The sequence below is a fragment of the Rhinolophus sinicus genome, chromosome 8, assembly GCF_057876585.1.
Source record: "Rhinolophus sinicus isolate RSI-liver-muscle chromosome 8, RSI-T2T, whole genome shotgun sequence".
NCBI lineage: Eukaryota > Metazoa > Chordata > Mammalia > Chiroptera > Rhinolophidae > Rhinolophus > Rhinolophus sinicus.
In genome coordinates, this window is record NC_142508.1 from 41,272,386 (window position 1) to 41,288,909 (window position 16,524).

The following is a 16,524-nucleotide window of genomic DNA, read 5'->3' on the forward strand; positions in this document are numbered from 1 at the left end:
GAAATCCCTCCGTTCCAGTTCCTCGAGGGTAGGGAGGCGCTGAGCTTATCAGCTGGGTGCAGACGCTTGGGAGCTTCCTAGCAAGACGACCCCTGAGACTTGCCCTTCCTCCCTCCCTCCCCATCCCACCATACACCTGAGCTTTCCACCCTTGAAGGGCAAGGTCTCAAGCAGTGGAAACTCTTATTGACCGGCATTCACGTATTGGTAATATTACTATTAATAAAGTTATTTAACACTATGTGCTAGCCACTGATCTAAGTGTACTCTAAGTACAGTCTCAACCCACACAGTATTCTAGGTGATAAGGAAACCGAGGCACAGAGAAATAAAGTGATTTGGTCCAAAGTCACAGTTATAAACTGACAGATTTGGATCTGGTTGACCTCTCTTAGTTAATTCCTCACAAGAACCCCATGAAGGGGACACTCTCATGATCCTCATTTCACTGAAAAGTACACTGAGCCCAGACTGGTTACTTGGCCCAAGCTACCCAGCAAGGAAGCAGCAGGCTGGGACCTCCAAATAACATGTATCTCAGGCTTGGCACAGCCTAGAATGAGGCCGGCTGGACAAATAGGTGCATGATAAATGCACTTTAGCTCCCTCTGTCTTTCTCTCCCTAATCTGGGGCCAGACTAGAGGGCCAGAATCTCGGGTTTTCGTACCAGCATTGCTACTAACTTGCTTTGTAAAATTCTGGGGCCCCATTTCTCCTTTGAGCAAAATAACCAGTCTCCAGGAGACTTGTTTCAGGAAGGTGTCCCCCCCCACACACACACCCCCGCACCCCGCACCCACTCTTCTCCAGGCCAGTCTACAAGTGGCTCAGCTCTGCTGGCTGTACATTGTAGGCACAGGTGAGCCCAGGAGACACCCCCCAGGAGGGTAGGCTGCAGTTTCACCCCCCCACCTCAGTCACATGCATAAGGCTGAGCACTGCTTTGTTGGTTGAGGAATAACTGGGTGGGTCCCATGCCTGGGGAGTCAACTTCCAGTGTCAACAAGTCCCAGAGGTGGCACTTCACTGAAGAGTCATAACCACCAGGAGGTGGAGGCACAGGGCCAAAGGTATCCTGCTGAGCTGTGGAGCTGGTGCCAAGTCGCAGTTATATGTAGATTTTCTACTGCGCAGGTCAGCACCCATAACCCCTGCGTTGTTCAAGAGTCAGCTGTATTTTACCTGTCCGACAAACTCTTCCCTTTCTTTCAGCCCTCGCTCCCCAGTTTTCCTACAGGGAATCCCCTACATTCAGTCCTTATGGTTCAGAGTGAGCCTGACCCAGTCCTGGTCAATCAGAGCATTGGATCCCCTGGCCAAAGGGATTGGTTCAGGGATAGGGGTAGGACCCATTCCTGACCAACGAGAATCAGCCCTGAGGCTTTTGCTTGAATTAGTAGAAAGCAGACACCCTCTTTTGGTGGGGGTTGCTAAGCTGGTAGGATGGAAATCTGGCAGCTTGCAGAGAACTGGAAACAAAAGACCCTGCCCGTGCATGGAGAACAGCAGAGCTGAGAAATGGAAAAGGATAGCTATGCCTGAAGGTAGTCAGCCTTTGATCTTCCTGGTTATATGAGTGAATAACTTTTCCTTTTCATTTACACACATTACTTCATTTTTTTGTCATTTGCAACTAAACATATCCTTACTAATAAAACCTAGTATAGAAGTTCAGAAGAGGCACAGATTCCTGAAAATTTCCAAGAGCAGGAAAACGGGAGTGAAAACTTTTCAGAATCCTTTAAGATGTCGAGGCTTTGAAGGACAGACAAGCTTTGTTACGGGGGAGGGGGGGGGGAATGGGAAAGGACATTCCAAATGAGGGGAACAGTAAAGTCAGGAAGGTACAAGTGTACAAGTGGAGGGGGGCATGTGTGAGAGAGGGAGCAGTGGGTGAGTGTGAGGGGCAACATCTTGGAAGGTCCGGAATGCCAGGTGAAGGGTGGCTCATGCTCTTGAGAGTAATAGGGAGTCACAGAAGGTTGATGAGCAAGGGGAGTCCACTCCAAACTTCCCTTTACTTCCTGGAGCCACAGATACTATGGTTCACCCTTCTTCCGCTCCTCTTCCCCCAGACCCTCTGGTGGAAGGAGGGGTCAGACTGAGGAGGTCTCAGGCTTCCATCTGTATGAAAATTGCCTGAGATGCTATGCAGATGAGGGATTGCATGCAAATGTATGCCCTCCTGGGATGTGGGCCAGGACCCTCCCCTCATTAACTTGGGGACCAGGTGCTGGGCAGAGAACACTTTCCTCCCTGGGGTTCCCTTTCTCCCCTCCCTCCAGACATCTGTTCACTCCTCATCCAGTACCCAAGTGCCCCCTCACCAATGTCTGCTCTTAGAGTGGGATCTCTTTCCACCTGGTCCCTTCCCTGGATCACAGGATCCTATTTTGCTTTTCTCTCTGTCCCTCCATTTCCCTTGGATAAAGCTACTGCTAATAATACACAAGTCCTGAGCACATACTCTGTGCCAGGCTCTGTATTAAACACTTTCCATTGTCTCTTCAAATTCTCCCAACCACCCTATGATCCTCTGAGTGTGTCTGCTGTAATTTTTAAAAAGAATATTCAATTCTGTCATGGAGAAAACCAGAGGGCCACATAAATAAGGAGACAGATGAAATGAAGAGTGGATATTACCGTGTTTCCCCGAAAATAAGACCTAGCCGGACAATCAGCTCTAACGCATCTTTTGGAGCAACAATTAATGTAAGACCCAGTATATATTATATTATGTTATGTTACATTATATTATATTATATAAGACCCGGTCTTACATTATAGTAAAATAAGACCGGGTCTTATATTAACTTTTGCTCCAAAAGATGCATTAGAACTGATGGTCCGGCTAGGTCTTATTTTCGGAGAAACGGTAAGAAGCAACTCATGAGGCCTGTTAGACATATTAAGAACGTGAGCTAAACTATCACGGTGATCCCCTCTCTGAGTATGTAAATGTTGAATACCTATGGTGTACACCTGAAACTAATATAATATTGTATGTTAGCTACATTTTAATAAAAATCTTAAACAAAAAATGGACATGAGCTTAACATAGATGGGAAGGATGGAAGGATCAAGCAAGCCCCAAGTTCCACATACCCTTAAAGTGTTTCCCCCTTGGTGACTCCAGCTCTGTCCCATGAGTCCTGGCCCAAGTTATACAGGTAAAAGTGTGTTAACCTGGACCATGCACGTTTATCCCCTGCGTGGCTCTGGCACCTTCTGGGTGCAGAAGCCCCAGCTCACCTTCCACTCTGGGGGGTTGAAACCACACCATGGTGAGAGAGATGGGACTCGGGGGCCACATGTACCCCAGAACTCAGGTGGTGGGGAACTTTAATGGCTTGTGCCCTAAACTAAGTGTATTAACCTGGCCCATCTCTCTTTGATTCTCACATTTGTTTTGAACTGATTCAATAAACCATGGGATTTGAGCACCTGAATCAGGCTGGTAAGGTCTGCTCTGGGGCCTCTCGGCAGGCTGCTCAGTCACCTACCAGGAGGCTCCCATCGCCTCTCGCCAATCTCCCATGGCCACAGATCCCACTTTGTCCATTTCGCGGCTGAGCAAACTGAGGACAGCGAGACAGAGTCACTTGCTGAGATTGCAGAGACTTCCTGGCTCATGTATTGCACAGGGATTGTCACGCCCACTCCTCACAGCAGCTCAGATGTGATTTCTCTCCATTTGCTGGACTCGGGGAGAAGTCACTTGGCCACAAAGTCACTCATGCCCACCTCCCACCACCATCCCATTGCTTCTGGGCTGCTCCTTTCAACATTTTTTCTGGCTGTAATTATCTCTGCATCCCAATTGTTTTTCTCTTTGTCTCTGTCTGTTTGTCTCTGCCTCTCTCCCCAAATCTTTCTGTCTCTGACTCTAGGGCTTTCATCTCTGAGCTGCCCCCGTCCACCCCTCTTCCCTCTTACTGCCCCCCCATCCCTTCTTTCCATCCCTCTCCATCTGCCTCACTAAGTTTCTCTAGCTGGCCTTGCTGTTTCTGCTGCCTCTTCTTTCTGCCTCAGGTCCCCTTAGTCTGGGTTCCTTCAAGCCACCCCTCCTTCCCAAGCTGCAGGAACCATGCCACTCCCAGAAGAGGCAGCTACATCCCTAATTCCATCCATCCTACAGCTCAGAGTTTTTCCTCTAGAAGCTTCAATTCCCTCTGGGGCTCTGGCAAGAGAGTCTGGGAACTTTTACTTAAGGGGATAGCCCCCCCCCCCCACCAAGCAGGCACAGGTCTTCAGGGGCCAGACTCAGTGCCCTCTGGACCCCTGCACCTCTCTCTTCCAGCCTCAGCCAGCTGAGTCACCCTCTGCTCGCTCTCAGTCTCATTTCTTTCTCCATGACATCAGACTTCACCCAGGTCTTGTAAGGGGGCGGGAGAGCAGCAGGCACAGGGGCATCACCTGCGTCCCCTTCCTGTCTCATCCCCTAGAGGAGGCTTGGCCACAGGATGGTGTCAAGGTGACAGACAGCATTTATTCCAGACTCCAGTGTCCACAGATGAGGAGGCAGGAGTGGGGGTAGGGATCCAGTGTCAGACTATGCAGCAGGATGTCAGGTGGGGGGGACCAGCAATGGAGGCAGGAGGTAAAAATAGCCCCGGCCAGCCGACCCTCAGAGCCTCATCCCAGGCCAGGCCCTGGGCTTGGGTCCAGGAGCTATTCTGGGGCCTGGGAGAGTCACACTCCCTGGAGGAAGGTCCCCTCCCACCCACCAGCCCACCCTCCCTCCCTCCCTCCCTCCCTCCCTCCCAGCAGCAGCAGCTGTAGGTCCCTGCCCAGCGTGCAGAGGAAGGAAGGGAGGGCCGAGAGGGAAGAGGGAAGGCGGGGGAAGGCAGGGGCGGGTGGGGCATGAGCAGATGAGCAGGGCTGGTTCTCTGATGTTTGCAACTCCAGGTCGCGTCCAGTGACTGCCTCGTGGGTCCTTGGGCTCAGCACTGGGGAGAAGATGGACAGGTCAGCCTGTGCCCACGGAGGCTGCTCCACTCCCAGCAGGCCCCTCACCAGCGTGCCCAGGCCCTCACGCACCTCATCTCGGAAGCCCCCACTGCCGTGCCTGACTCCTCCAGAGGCACTTCCCGTGAGAAGACCTGTCTGCTCGGTCCGCTGGGACCCAGAGTGGCTCAGCTCTGGCTTCCCGGGTGGCCTAGGGAGAAGAGGCAGCATGTTGGAGTTGGTCCTGGCTGGGGAAGGCACTGGGGATGGACAGTTCTGGATGCAGACAGGCGTGGAGGTGGGTGGGAATGGGCTGAGGATGGGCTAGAGGGTGGGAATGGCGTTGGGTTTAGGGGTGGGTGGGGCTAGCATGGAAGATGCTGCTGGAATCGGAGATGGTAACGTGGTTGGGGTCAGCTGGGGTCAGCTCTCGGGGGAGGCTGGGGAATGGCTACAGACTGGGGTTGAAGGTGGCCATGTGGTTGGGGTTGGAGATGAGTTTAGATGGGGATGGGTTTGGAGTAGGGATGGGAAGGAGATGGAGTGGGAGGGACCTTGGGGGTGGGGATGGGGTCGAAACTGGGTTTGGTGCTGGTTATGGGTTGGAGCTGGGGGAGAGGTTGGGACTGGAGAAGCCGTGGAGTTTAGGGTGAGGTGAGGGGTGTGCTTGGAGTTGGGGTTGGAAATGGGGATGGTTATGTTGGGTTTGAGGATGGGGCTATGCTGGGGTTGGAGAGGTTAGATGGGATGGGCTTGGGGAAGGGGTAGGGTTGGGACTGAAGATGGGGTTGGAGCTGGCAATGAGAATGAGATGGGGGTTGGAGAGGAGACTGGGGGCCTGCGGGGTTCAGTTCAGTTGGGCAATGGTTATTTTAGGGCTGGGATTGGAGGTGGGGATGATATTTGGGTTGGAAAGATTAGGGATGGGGTGAGTTTAAGGATGGGTATGAGTTGGGTGGGGTTGTAGCTGGGGATGAAGATGGGGGAGGGGATGGTTATGGACTGGATTTGAGGGTAGGAATGGGATTGCATTGTATTTGGGTTTGGGGGTTGAAGATAGGATGCTGTTGAAATTGGTCATGGACTAGGTTTAGGGCTGGATTTGGGGATGAAGTCAGAATTGGATAGAGGATAAGGTTGGGTTACGGAGGTCATTCTGAGGTTGCAGGCCACTCACAGAGCCCCTTTTTCCCCCTGTCGGCCAGGGCGCCCCTTGCGTCTCATGCAATAGAAGGCAGCAACGACGAGGAGCAGGAGACCCACGCTGACGGCCACGGCCATGACAGCCACTCCAGCCTGGGAGGTCTGGGGAGCCACTGCAGGGACAAGACAGACGAGCAGGGCTCCGCCAGCAGTGCTCTGTCTGCCCCACGCCTGGCTCCTGTCGCACCACCGTGGTTACTCACCCGTGCCAAAGTGAAAGACATGCTTGGTGGTCCCGTGGGGGTTGGAGGCCTCACAGAAGACACCTTCTTGGCTCAGGGCACTGGTCACCTTCAGGGTCAGAGAGCTGCTCACCCAGCCCTGCCCTCTGGGAGCTGGCTCTGCTGGCTGCAGAGGCTTGAGTCAGGCCCGGGCCCATGGGATCAAGGGCTGGGGGTGAGGGCAGAGGTGGTGTCCAGTCTCCCAGGAAGCAGGAGAGGGGACAGAATGCTTGGTGAGGGGGCAGGGTCCCCTGGGTGTTTGGGGAGGGTGCCTGGGTCCCGGAGCCTTCAGACTGGATAGGAAGGTCCCTTACACTGCCGCCCAGTTGGTTCCAGCTGAGTTTGGGCTCTGGGTAGCCACGAGCAGAGCAGACGAGCCTGACTTCATCTCCTTCTCTCCAGCTGCCCTCTGCCTTGGGCTGAATCTCCTCTGGCCTTAACTCTGGTGACCCTGTAGGTGGTAGGAGGGAAGGGAGTGAGCAGAAGGCACACTGGGGAAAGGAGGGAGCGAGAAAGGAGAGAAGGGAGAGGAATAGAGCAGGAGACAGAGGGACCAGCCATGGACCTGTCCCATTGGTCCTGGCCCCTCATCCCTATTGTCCCCATCCCAGCCTGCCCCTACCCCCAAACCTTCAACCAGCAGCTTGAGGGCCTGAGTGCGACTGAGGAGTGGGACCGTGGGCATAGAGGCTTCACATATGTAGGTGCCAGCAGAATCGAAGGTAACGAGGTTGAGTGAGAGCGTGGGGCCCTCCCCCAGGGGAACTGAGTCCTGTGGGGTGGGGGAGGAGAGAAGAGACCAGTTGGACGATGAGAGAAGGGGTTGGGGGTGATGGGAGGGAGGGGGTCCCTTGGCTGGGGCCATTCCTTCTCACCTTCGTCCAGCGTAGAGCAGGGGTGGGTAGGCCTTGCACGGAGCAGTTGGTGTCTACGCTGCTGCCCAGGGGTAAGGAAAGCTCCTCCTTGTTGCTGAGCTCGATGGGGTCCAGGTCTGGAGGGGGGTACAGACTGTCACCTTCCCTGGACCCTCACCTACTTGGTTAGGGGCACTCCAGGGCTGTTGTGGGTACAGATGTGAATGCACAATCGTCAGCAGAGAATGCCAAGCATTCCTGCTAGTTCTCCCCATCGCCGTGAACTCTCCACTCTCTCAGCCAGGCCAAATCTTGAGCTCAAATCTAGGAGTCGAACTCCAAAATCCATGTCTGCCCCAACCACTTCCCTCCAGAGCTGATATCTGGGCCCAAGGTTAATGGATAACCTGAGAAGTGTGAAGTGTTCCTTCTCTGACTGAACCCCCAAACCCTTACCTCCTCCGCCCTACTTCCTTTTCATTCAACAAGTCTTTCTCTGCCCGCCCTCCCCGCCCCATGAATCCTTCCACTTCTGTCCATCTCTGACCCTTGAGTCCAAATGCCTTGACCACTGTAGTCATTTCCTCACTGGTCTCCCTACTGGGCAGGACGCTTGTCCTCTCCAATCCATTCTCCACTGAGCAGCTGGAAGGATCTTTTCCAAACTCACTGGGCAGCAATTCCCTCTGCTTAAAATCCTGCAGTTGTTCCCAAGCACTCTTGGCATAAAGGCCAAATTCCTTGACAAAACCAAAAGATCCTGCCTAGTCTGATTGCTGTCTACCTCTTCGATCTCATCTCCCACCCTCCTCGCTTGCCCCCTGAGTTCCAGCTCCCCTGTTCTCTTGCTCTTGTTCTCCAGGAAGCCAACTTGGGTCCTGCCTAAGGGCCTTTGCACTTGCTGTTCCCTCTGCCCGGAGTGCTCTTCTTCTGGCTCTTAGCATTTCTGATTCCATTCTGTGGTTTCCTACTCAAATGTCCCCTTCTCAGAGAGGCCTCTCTGACCCCCTATTGTGGACACTCAAGACTCCCCTTCAGCTGTTGAGAGGGATGTCAACTGTTAGCCCTCAGCTGTTAGCCCTCTCTGGGAACTGCCCTTCACTCTAGGTCACGCCCCCTTCCTCAGACAGCCCAACAGCCAATGACTGGCTGATGTGAGGGTATAAAAGCCACGCCCCCTTGCCTCAACTGGGATATCCCAGCTCCCAAGTGCCCTGTGGGGCCAACAAGGCCTTCTTAGACTGCAGCCCAACTTCTTCCTCTGCCCAATCCTGCTTCCTTCCCATTGCCACTCCCCAGTAGATGTGGACGCCAAGGCACTCCCCACAAACTTCCTGCCTTCAGATCTCCAAGTCGGAATCTGCTTCCTGGTGGACACACCCTGCCAACACCCCCCATCTACACTACTCCCCCCACTCGCTTGGCCAGTTCCTTAGCCCATCGTTCTGCATCAGTCCCTGCTGATGCAAGATTGCTCCTGTCTCATTTAGCGTTTACCATTTGTCTCCCTTCCTGGGCCTCAAGCTCTGGAAAGGCAGGGACTCAGCTGTCTTGCTCACAGGTGTCCCCAACCTCTGGCAGAGGGCCTAGCCCCAGAAAGGACGCATAAGGAGGAGGGATAGAGCCTCAGGGCGCAGGCGGCAAATGGACTGAGAAGCCTTCTTAGAAGACTGGGACCCAAGAGACCGGTCAGAAATGGATGGTAGAAGGATGGGGTGTTGTGAGAGGAGCTTGGGTGTGATGAGGAGAATGCTTTGGTGGGGAGAAGGGTCAGCCAAAGGTGAAGCCGGCCAGGTGGGCCTTGAATGCTGTGGTGAGGCACCTGGGCTTTCTCCTGAGGGCACTGGGGAGCTGTGGCAGATTCTGGAGCAGGGGAAGGTCAGGTTTGTGTTTTGGAAAGGGCTGTCTGGCTGCCTGATGTGGGAGTTTGGAGGGTGCTGGGGCAGGGACCCAGGGGGAAGGGTGCCTCGGGACCAAGGCAGGGACCCCGCATTTGGAGGCAGGGCTGTGGAGGGTGAGGAGGCAGCCTGTGCCGGAGCTCTCCTCCCTGTTCTCCCAGGGCTCTCACAGGCCACGCGCAGCTCCAGGGTCTGAGAGAGCTCTGCGTCTTCGGCAGCGTCATAGTCCTCCACTCTGCAGCCGTAGGTCCCACTCTGGCTCCGCTGCACCCCCTCCAGGGTGAAGCTCCCGTTATAATTTGTCTGTAGCATGTTCTCCTGCTTGTCCTGGGTGACCAGGGATGAGGAACCCGGTTCAGGAGCCACCCAGGGCCAGCGGAGTCATGCTACGTCAGGGCCCACCCGGGTCGGAGCCAAGCATCTTGATAGGTCCAGGTCACCAGGTTAGTGTCATACTAGGTGAGAGCCCACGCAGGTAAGGGGGCAGAGGCCTCGCTAGGCCAGAGGTCTTCCAAATCAGGCATCATGCTAAGTCAGGACTCTCAAATCAGGGGTCAGAGGTCCTATTCGCTCCTGGGTCACCAGCCAGGTGCTTTGCTAAGCCTGGGGCCACCCGGGTGAAACCAGAAGTGGTACAGTCAGTATGTCATAGAGGTCAGGGGCCAGGGGCTCCAAAGGAATGATGGGGTGCATCACCTGAAGGCGGTAAAATGCGTACTCTGAGATGGAGCTGCCGTCCCCCCGGCAGGACAGATGCACAGAGTCACCCTCGCGTACCCAGCCCTCTGTGGTGGATGGGCTGTCCACCCAGAACTGCACGTGCTCTGTGGGATCTAAGCGGAAGGAAAGGGGGGACTTGTGATTAGGGTTAAGGGTAAGTCAGATCAAGGGTACAAGGCAGGGCTGGGTTGAGGGAGAGAGGTCATGGTCACAGGTGGTCATCGGCTAGAGGTCATATTCCAAGGTTCAGGTTCATACTTATTCTGAGATCAGGGACCAGAGGTCAGAGGTTGAGATAAGCTGAGAGTACAGGTCAAGGCTCAGAGGTCAGTGGGGGTGACCAGTCAGTGTAAGGTTTGGGGACCCAACTCAGTGTGAAAGGATGGAGCACAAAGTTTAGTCGTGAAACTCCATGGGGTTCAGAGAGCTATGAGGGGGTCAGAAGTCAGAATGGGGCTCGTGTTACTTTTTGTTACTCAGCAGTCAGCACACATTGCAACAGAAGGGAGTGTGGGACCCCGGGTGGGCTGGGAGGGTCAGGCCTGAGATATGTGAAGTCCAAGGTAGGGGAAGTTAGGCCCAGCATGGACTCACAGTGCAGGGTGAGGTTGAAGGACGGGCTGTCCAGGCGGCCATGCTGGCCCTTGGGTAGGCGGTAGTGTGCAGAGCAGTGGAAGAAGGCATTCAGGTCGGCCTTGTGGACCCGCAGATAGAGGGTGCTGGTGAGAGACAGCAGGCCCGAGGCCTCCCGCACTGTGCGGCTGGTCATGTAGCTCTCTGCGAAAGAGGGACGGGGCAGTCAGCCAGCCACGGCCATCACCCTACTCCACCCATGTCAACCTGGGCTCCTGCGCTGCTCACCTGAGTTCACCTCCATGGGCACCTGCAGGGGCTGCCTATTGCGATACCATATAATCTGAGGAGCTGGGTTCCCGTTGCGGCTGTTGCAGGTGGCAATCTGAGGCAGACACAGGCATGGCCCTGGGCTCGGGGCCAGGACTCTGAACTCTGAGGCTCCGTTACCTCAGAAGTCCTCACCACTCAGATCCAGGATTCTGGGCCCCCAGCCCACTCCTCCCTCAGGATGCAGGAGTCTAGGGTCCCTGCCCCCCCTCTGACCCTCTGACCCAAGATTCTGACAACCACCCCCCCACCCCACCCCACCCCCCATGCCTCGCCAGTCCTCTCCTCCCACAGGACCCTGGAATCAAGGTCAGTACGAGGTACCTCCTGGGCAAATTCATCCATCACAGACACCGTCCCTTTGGTGGGTGCGACCTCGGTGGCCTCTGGTTTTGCTATGGGGGAGATGCTACTGTCAGGAACCCTTTCCTGGGCTCTCCCCTGCCTGCCCCTTCCTGGGGTGTCCACAGACACTCACCAAATACCTGGAGCCTCGCTGTGGCCTCAGCAGTGCCCGCTGCCCCTGCCCTCACCACGCACACATAGTCCTGCTCGTCGCCCACCTGGGCCTCGGCCAGCACCAGGCGGCCCCGGGAGTCCAGCTGGTATGGGGGGTTGCGGCCCCGGGAGTTGTGCACCCTGGCCTGGATCTCAGAGCCCTGCAGCTCAGCTGAAGCCAGAAGGTGGCGGGCCCCGGAGCGGTCTGCCTGTGGTCAGGGAGGGCTCAGCTCAGGGCTGCAGGGCAACCCTCCTCAGTGTCTGTCTCTCCATGTCCCTTTCTTTCTGCTGTTGTGTGGCTCTGTCTCTTTTCCTCTTGTTATCTCTCTCCCTGGTCCCTCTCTCCACCCCCTCCTGCCCCTATTCCCTATCTGTTGTCACATTTTCCTCTGTCTCCCTCTTTCTCCATTTCACTCTGTTCCCATCTCCCTCTCTCTCTCACCCTGTCTCTTTCTGCTTATTTCCTCTCCTCTTTCTCTCTTTACCCCCACCGCCCCCCCCCCACCGCTTTCTTGGTGTCTGAATGTCCTTTTTCAAGAGCCAGCACTTTGAAGGGGGACTAGTCTCAGCTGTGCCCAGACACCTGGGGAGTGCCTTCCCTTTCCTGGGCCTCAATTTCTCCATCTATAAAATGGAAAAGCAGCTTCACGGAGCTCTTAGGGTCCTTTGGAGTCTGATGAGAGAATGAATACTTGCAGCCCTGCTGCGCCCTGACTTTCAGACCCCCTTCTACCTGATCCCAAGCCTGAAGCACTCACCAGGAACCATTCCAGCACGAAAGGGTCATGGGCCCCCAAGGGGGTGCAGTCCAGGGTGACGGGCTCCCCCCTCATTACCTCCACCAAGGGGGGCACAGACACCTGCACTTCAGCCTGGGCACCTGTGGGAGAGCAATTGAGTTGTCTCCCTCTGCCACCAATAGGGAAAGCCTTCCAGACAACCCCTCTTCCTCCAGGACACAGGGGTGCAGGCCCCCAACCCCCTCCTCCTTTACTGTCCAGGCCTCCTGGCCCCCAGCCCCTCCTCCCTCAGACCCAGGAGCCCAGGCCCCCAGCCCCTCCTCCCTCAGACCCAGGTGTCCAGGCCCCCAGCCCCTCCTCCCTCAGACCCAGGAGCCCAGGCCCCCAGCCCCTCCTCCCTCAGACCCAGGAGCCCAGGCCCCCAGTGCTCCTCCCTCAGACCCAGGAGCCCAGGCCCCCAGTGCTCCTCCCTTAGACTCAGTCGCTCCTTCTCCCTCCATCTCTCATCTCTGTGTCTCTGAGCTTCAGGCCCCATCAGCATTTCTTTTCATCTCTCCCTTCACTTGCAGAACTAAGAGCTCCTCCTCTGGGCCACACAGGGCCATAATGGCCTCCAATAAGTCCTCCTGGCATTAAATTGCACCTGTCCCTGCTTTTGCCACTAGACCAAATGCTCCTCAAGGGCAGGACCAGGGCTGGCTCATCCCTTTGCCTCCATCACCCTTTACAGGGCCTGGCACAGTGACATGGATGAGTTTCCATCTTAGTCTCCATCTCTGCCTGTGTGTCTCTCACCCTGGGGCTTCATCTCTTAGTTCCACCATCTCTGCCTCTCTGTGTCTCTCTCAGCACGTCACTCTCAGTCTCCATCTCTCTCAGCTCCTGGGTCTCTCCCTCATGAGCGGGGGGCTGGGGTGGGGTGTGGGCTGCAGCTGAGCCTGGAGCTGAGGCGGGATGGGTGTGTGGGGGTGGTGAGGGGGGACAGGGCTGGGCAGGTTTCAGGAATGTGGGAGGGACAGGCTGGCTCAGACCTGCCCGGCCTGGCGCCAGAGCCCCCTACCCGCCCCTTGGCCCCTCTGCCTCTTTGATAGAGTGGGGAAGGTGAGTCATTCCAGAACAGGATACAGTTGAGTCCCCAGATCCTGGGTCCTGAGGGAGAAGGGAGTTGAGGGTTTGGACTCCTGGGTCCTGGGGGCGTAGGTGGCTGGGCCTAGACTCCTGTCCCAAGATCCTGGCAGATAGAGCCATTCTCACCAGGAAACTACGCTCTCTCACTCTCTGGGCTGGCATCCTGGCATCAGTTCTCAGTTCTTAGAACCTCCCTTCCCTTCCCCGCCCAGCCTGGCCCAGCCCTGGCCCTGGGGACCCACTATTTGCCATGCTTGTGCCAGGGGCCTGGATTTCCTGGCACCCACCTCTGGCCCAAGCCTATCCCAGGGGAGGGGGCGTGGAGCCAGGCTGGTGCCTGGGTCTGGGTCTGAGCAGCAGAGCAAAGACAGCCGGGAGATCCCTCTCTCTTCCCCAGTCCCGCTCATCTCTGCCCTTCTGCTGCCAGCCCTCAGGGCCCCCTCCCCTCCCACCACCACGCAGGTGTGTGGATTTCTCTGGGGCCCCAGGAAGGGGGCACTATCACTAGGAAACACTCTGTTCCACTGTCACTGCCCAGGGCTGTTGCTCCAGCTCTTCCCCCACAGAGGCGGGATCTTTACAGTCTGGGCTCTGAATCTAGATGGGGAACCTTCAAATGCATGACTTGTTTCTAGCTATAGGGTCCCTGACTCCTTTCAAAACTTGAGAACCTTTCAGGAGGGAAGCCCTAGGGTTTTGTTCTCCTGGGCCCTGGGGGAAGACACTCCAGCCACTGGAGGCCTGGACCCCTGGGTCTGAGGGAGCAGGGCCCCCAGGACCCAGCTCCAGGGGCTGAGGACCCGCGCTCCTGGGTCCTGAGTGGGGAGGGGGCTCTGACTTCTCAAGTGGTCTCTAATCCACTGCTGTGATGTCCCCAGCTCCTCTGCCTGGCTGTCCCCAGGTCTCTCATTGGAAGGGACTGTCCCCTTCCTCCCATACCCCTCCTTCCTGGGGTCTCCAGGTTTGGCTTCTTGGGGTGAGTGAAAGCTCCTTCCCTCTTCCCTTTCCGCAGTCCCCAACGGGCCGTCCCCCATTTCGCCCTGCTCTCAGCCTCAGCATACCTGGGTGCGCCCCCAGCAGGAGCGCCAGCACCAAAAGCTGCGGGGCCCCGCGCGTTCCGGCCTGGGCGTTCGGGGGCTCCATGCCCACAGCGGTGGTGGCGGTGGCGGCGGCAGCAACTGAGCCCCGGCTGCAGCTGGGCGGCCGCCGCGGGGCTGGGAGGAGGCCCCGCCCCTGAGCCCCGCCCCGCCCCGCCTTCCTGGCCCCCTGGTTCCCCCTAAACTCGGGCGCCCCGCCAGGACCTCCCACTGCCGGGAGAGAACTTCCCAACGCTCAGCCAGGAGCGGGGCTCTTCTGCCCCCAGCCCCGGCCAGTCGCTCACGCTGACCAGCACCCCAGGCGAGTGACTTGACCAACCAGTCCAGCCAGTGTGTCCTCAGCTGGGACCTCACCGGACAACCGAGGACCCTGTTCCCCTACTTCTGACCAGGAGCCTCCTTCTCTCTATGGCCAATGGCTTGGGCTTGCCTTGTCGATTTGACCCAGCTGACCCCAGAACAACCAGTGGCCTGCACTGGCCTTTCCCAGTACAACCAGCAGCTCCCAGCCTGACCAGTGGCCTAGAACAGCTTCTCCCAGTATGCCCTGGGAGGCTCTCCCCTGTGTCCAATGCTCTGGGCTGCTTTCCTGTCTGACCAGTGACTTGGAACCCTTGTTTAATGTCTTATATTTAGTGGTCTCCAAACCCAAGTTCTCCCCAGGCCTCTGTGATGATGGGCTGGGGGGCTGTGTGTGTGTGTGTGGGGGGTGCCAGGCGCTCTCTCGGCTCTCTCCTGTAGGGCCCTCCCTTTCTTCCCTCCATCCAGGGAATCCCAGGAATGCCACCCCCCTTACTCCCTCCCTCTTCCCTTTACTCCCTCCCTATCTTGGGGGGAGGGGAGGAGAATCAGGCTGGCAGGAACAGGTGAGTAGGATAGAGGAGGCCAGGGCACCTGAGGGAAGGCAGGAAGAATATGGCCATGGGTCAGGAGGAAGGGTCACAGGTCACATTGAGGGTCACAGATCAGAGTGCCCAGGCTCCTCACAAGCCAGGTCTGACGGGGGCAAAATCCCAACTGCTGGCTGGGGTTAGGGGGATGTGGGAGGCAGGAGATGTCCCTGGTTACCAGGGAGAAGTTAAGCCCTGGATACTGGTCAAAAAGGGGGGTAGCTGGGCACACTGGGACAGGTTCCCCAGGCCTCTGATCAGACTGGGGGTCACTGGTAAGCCTGGGCTTTGCCCATCAGACACAGATGGAAGGCTCAGATTACAGATCCACCTGGGAGTCACACTGGGCAAAGCTCCTTTATCCATTGGTGATACAGGAAAGCAATTGTTGTACGAGGAGAGGTGACCTTTTCGTATTAGCCACACTACTCCCCTTCCAGGATGCCCTCCCTGCTCCCCTGGCTGGGTCAGGTGCCCCTTCTGGGCTCCCACAACCCCCAGGGCTCCTCCACCCCAGTCTTGCATACTCTGGATTGTCCTTGTCTGGGGACAGGCCTGTCTCCCCCAATGGACTGTGAGTCCGGGAGGGCAAGGCCCCGGGCTGTCTCCCACACAGTTGGGTCCGCAGCACAAGGCCAGAAACAGAGCAGGCACTCAGGAAAGGTTTGCACGGCTCAAACTCAGGAGCACACAGGCTCACATGTAGACCCCACCCAGACTGGATCACAGGACACAGATACAAACTTGCTTGAGGACAAATGCAGTAGCACTCACAGACAAGCTCACACACAGTGACTCCAGAGCCCACTCCCCAGCTCTTCTGCTCCAGCTTGGGCACCTACTGCTTGCGCTGGACCCTGGTGGATAGGTACCTTCTCATCAGCCACTCCCCCTTCCACTTTCCTCAGGAACCTAACCAGCTGAGGTTCTAGGCGATGGAGGACTATCTAGTGTGCACGAAGGAGTGAAGTCATACGAGCTACAGCCTCTGGCAGACTTGCAGAAACTAGTAAGTACTGTGACATCACCTGTCCTTGTCCCCTATAATTTATTCCCACAAAACAGCCAGAGGGATTCCATTAAAATGTGAGTCAGCTCACTTGATTCTCCTACTCAGAACCCTCCCCTTCACTGAGCGAAAGTTCAAGTCCACTCCATGGCTCACAGGCCCTCAGTTTGGTCCTTGTTACTTCACTGACTCCATCGTCCTCTCCTCTCACTTGCTAGCTCTGCTTTGCCACATTGGTCTCCTTGTTTCCATGCTGTTTCTCCACCACCAGACATGTTCTGGCCTCAGTGCCTTTGCACTTGCTTTTCTCTTTGCTGGGACATTCTTCTTTCATATACTTACTTCAACTCTCTATTCCAACATCACTTCAAAGAGCTTCCCTTAACCATCCTATCTCAAATAGCAATTCCTGCTT

The 16,524-nt window shown here is 56.4% G+C and overlaps 1 protein-coding gene across 1 annotated transcript; it reads right to left on the bottom strand.

Moving 5' to 3' along the window:
- Positions 1–4,470: 4,470 nt before the first annotated feature.
- Positions 4,471–14,469, bottom strand: BCAM (basal cell adhesion molecule (Lutheran blood group)). The gene is made up of 15 exons (XM_019754841.3): positions 14,175–14,469; positions 12,004–12,125; positions 11,226–11,454; positions 11,072–11,142; positions 10,706–10,802; positions 10,439–10,621; positions 9,821–9,957; positions 9,295–9,451; positions 7,248–7,363; positions 7,003–7,144; positions 6,687–6,823; positions 6,355–6,499; positions 6,126–6,264; positions 5,042–5,159; positions 4,471–4,950 (listed from the first exon to the last, which is right to left on the bottom strand). The coding sequence occupies exons 1-15, from the start codon at positions 14,254–14,256 to the stop codon at positions 4,945–4,947; spliced, it is 1,881 nt and encodes a 626-aa protein (XP_019610400.3). The 5' UTR covers positions 14,257–14,469; the 3' UTR covers positions 4,471–4,944.
- Positions 14,470–16,524: the final 2,055 nt, after the last annotated feature.

Excerpts from the sequence above, each read along its gene's own strand:
- BCAM (XM_019754841.3), bottom strand. The coding sequence starts at position 14,256 with ATGGAGCCCCCGAACGCCCAGGCCGGAACGCGCGGGGCCCCGCAGCTT. Across the intron at positions 12,126-14,174 it reads CCTGCTGGGGGCGCACCCAG|GTGCCCAGGCTGAAGTGCAG; the intron begins GTATGCTGAGGC and ends GCTCTCCCACAG. Across the intron at positions 6,265-6,354 it reads TGTCTTTCACTTTGGCACGG|TGGCTCCCCAGACCTCCCAG; the intron begins GTGAGTAACCAC and ends TTGTCCCTGCAG.